The sequence below is a fragment of the Stegastes partitus genome, unplaced genomic scaffold (genome assembly GCF_000690725.1).
Source record: "Stegastes partitus isolate 25-593 unplaced genomic scaffold, Stegastes_partitus-1.0.2 Scaffold398, whole genome shotgun sequence".
Lineage (NCBI taxonomy): Eukaryota > Metazoa > Chordata > Actinopteri > Pomacentridae > Stegastes > Stegastes partitus.
The window spans coordinates 380102-382970 of NW_007578129.1; the positions used below are offsets into that span (position 1 = coordinate 380102).

Sequence of the window (2869 nt, forward strand, 5' to 3'; positions counted from 1 at the left end):
CCTGAAAGCGTTCTTTTTGATGTTCAGCAGCTTTTTCAGGTCACTGGTGATCCAGGGTTTGTTATTGGGGAAGCACGTCACTGTTCTTGTTGGAACGATGCTGTCCACACAGAAGTTTATGTAATCTGTCACACACTCAGTCATGGTGTTGATGTTGTCTCCATGAGGTTCACAGAGGACATTCCAGTCTGTGGCCTCAAAGCATCCTCTCAGAGCATCTTCAGCCTCCGTAGACCAGGTTTTAATAGTCCTCCTAATGGCTGGCTGCTGCTTAACAATGGGCTTGTAGGTAGAGGTGAGAAGAACCAGATTATGATCTGATCTTCCTAAAGGAGGCAGGGCAGAGGAGCTGTATGCATTCTGAAAATTTTTCCATTCTGGAAACCTGGATTTTTTTTTTTTTTTTTTACACAAATCTGTGATTTTCTCTTTATCCAGCTGTGATATTTCTTTGTGTTTCCTGACATTTGACAGCTGGCTGAGTGAAGTCGCACACGCCTACAACCCTCAGGTGTGGGCCTGGTGTCTGAGGTTCATGTTCAGCCTCACCCTCCAGGACAGGTGAGTGGCAGCATGTATTTGCAGTGAATATAAAGAGGCTGTACAATGTTGTACTTGTTTACTGATACTTGTGATGTGTCTTTTGTTGTTCATAGAAACTCTCAAAGTCTTCTAGTTGGCACGTATGTGACTGCAGTGTTTCTGCTGTTTTAGAGTTCTCACAGAAAACAGCTCTTTCCTGCTGGTTCTGTTCGGTTCGACTCACAAAGCTCCTCAGTTCTTCCAGTGTCGAGCTCCCAGACCAGGACCACAGCTGGACTGCCAGCTGCTGACTGCCGCCCACTCTTTTACGCTCTACCAGGTAACAGCTCCTACTGTGTTTTAAAACTTCCTTTTTTGTTGATGAATGAAGCTGATCAAACTTCTGCTCCTGGATTCATGATAACCTGTGAATGGACAGCAGGTGGCACCGGTGGACGGTCAGAGTCTGCAGTGTGAACTCGGTTCAGAGGTCCGCAGCAGACAGATGGAGGTCTTCAGAGAGGCTCAGAGCACCTTCAGCAGGTACAGAAGGTCACTTTAAAAAGTGACAATCGGAATTGAAGGAGGCCAGTCAGAGGAACAGATGGGCTAATGGTCACATGTTAATCTGAATATCTTACGTTCTTAGCGCCTCCACTCCCATCGCCGGTCTGTCCATTAGTGACCAGGACTCTGGAGTCGAGGATGAAGACCTTTCTCCACGACCGTCTCCAAGTCCTCACCCTCCGGCTCAGCAGGTCAGTTGTACCTGAGGACAGGTTCAGGGGAAAAATGCTGCTCCCCTGAGCTGGTGCTGCAGTGCTACCTCCAAGTGCAGTTTGACAACAGAGACAAAAACACACTCTTAGTTTGTAGGTCTCATGTAATAGCCCTTTGTGGGTCCAAACTCTCCTTCAGATGTCAAAAGAAGACAAGCAGCGAGGCACCTATGAGAGTGACAGAGGGTCTAAATTCTTCCAACTCCTACAGAGTGATTTGTGTAGCTGTACTTCCAGGTGATTTAAACATGATTATTGTATGAACTTTGGAAATTAATTGAAAAACTTTTTATGAAGAGTTTTGGAGAGTTAGTGAAGTGGCTATGTGGCATGTGATGATCTGCCAGCCCCTGGATTGCTACACAAGTAGTTTGTATTTCTTAGACAAGTGACAGTCATCTTGAGAGTAAGTGAATGAGGCAACTTCTGTGCTTCCTCAAAAAAGTGACTTGTTTTGGTGGAACATTTGCATGCAGGGAGACAAGATCTGTAATTAAATGGATAATCCACCAAAAAAAAAAAAAAAAAAACTAGCAGAGCTGACTGACGATCCAAAACCTCAGCCAAACCTACTTACTTACCTACATTCATTTTCAGTGTGTAGGTTGCTGTCCAGAGCTTCTTGTTTCCTGTTACAAGAAAAAACTGTAACACACAGATAGTGGTAGGGGGGTAGAATGCAGACTAAAATGATTGATCATTGTCAGGCTTATACCTCCAAACTACATCCAGTGAGTCAGACTAGTGATGAACTAATGTTGTTGTGTGGTGTAAATCATTTGCTAAAGAAAAGTCCTTAAGCTTAATCTTTGCTGAACTCTTGGTTGATCAGACTGTGAATCATATTTTCTGAAGCATTATAATATTGGTGTCAGGGACACTAAGCCCTGAGGCTGTAGTGTAAAGCGCTAATTTTAAAAAGTGTAGCGTAAAGGTGTGCTGGGAATAAGTGTTAATAAAAGGCTGCAGAGCAGTTTGTTTGGGCAGCGATCTTTTGTTGAAAGGTTGGATAGTTGAAAGGATGACAGCAAATGCAGTAGAGGCAATATTATCAGACGGTTAATAAAGTACAGTGTTTTGGATTTGTTTTGAATTGGGAATGCTTGGGAATGTCTGAACAAGAGGCACCTAATAAACTGCCAATGAAGTGCATTTTTTCCCATCAAGTCTCATGTGGCTGCACCACTTCTGCTTTGTTGCATAACATTAAAGAATGCAAATTATTCTAGAAATGTTTTATGTTAATGTTTGTGGTTAAAGGATAAATATAAAAGTAAATGGGATGTGAACACATCACACACACTAAAAAATAGTCTCTAAGCTCCTCCATGATGTACACAGATTTCCTGTTGCCTCTGCAGGTATGGGCCAATAGAGCATGCTCATTGGCATCCTTCTCAGTCAAGCCCAAGGACAGTGTGTAAAACTGAGAATCATACAGCCTTCTCTTTCCAAATGTTATTTCACTGAATGTATCAAATTTCAGTCATTTTGCAGGTTTGGATTGTTAATGAAATGAAATGAAAAATACTTTATTTATCCCAGAAGGGAAATTCAATATTGTAAAA

The 2869-nt window shown here is 42.5% G+C and overlaps 1 protein-coding gene across 1 annotated transcript in view; it reads left to right on the forward strand.

The window, feature by feature from the left end:
• The window catches only part of stil (STIL centriolar assembly protein), a 25681-nt gene that overhangs the window by 12965 nt on the left and 9847 nt on the right, over positions 1 to 2869 (forward strand). Inside the window, exons 7-10 of the mRNA XM_008285358.1 lie at positions 475 to 561; positions 715 to 862; positions 965 to 1065; positions 1172 to 1280. Coding sequence (XP_008283580.1) covers positions 475 to 561; positions 715 to 862; positions 965 to 1065; positions 1172 to 1280 — 445 coding nt within the window. The remainder of the gene's footprint in view (positions 1 to 474; positions 562 to 714; positions 863 to 964; positions 1066 to 1171; positions 1281 to 2869) is intronic.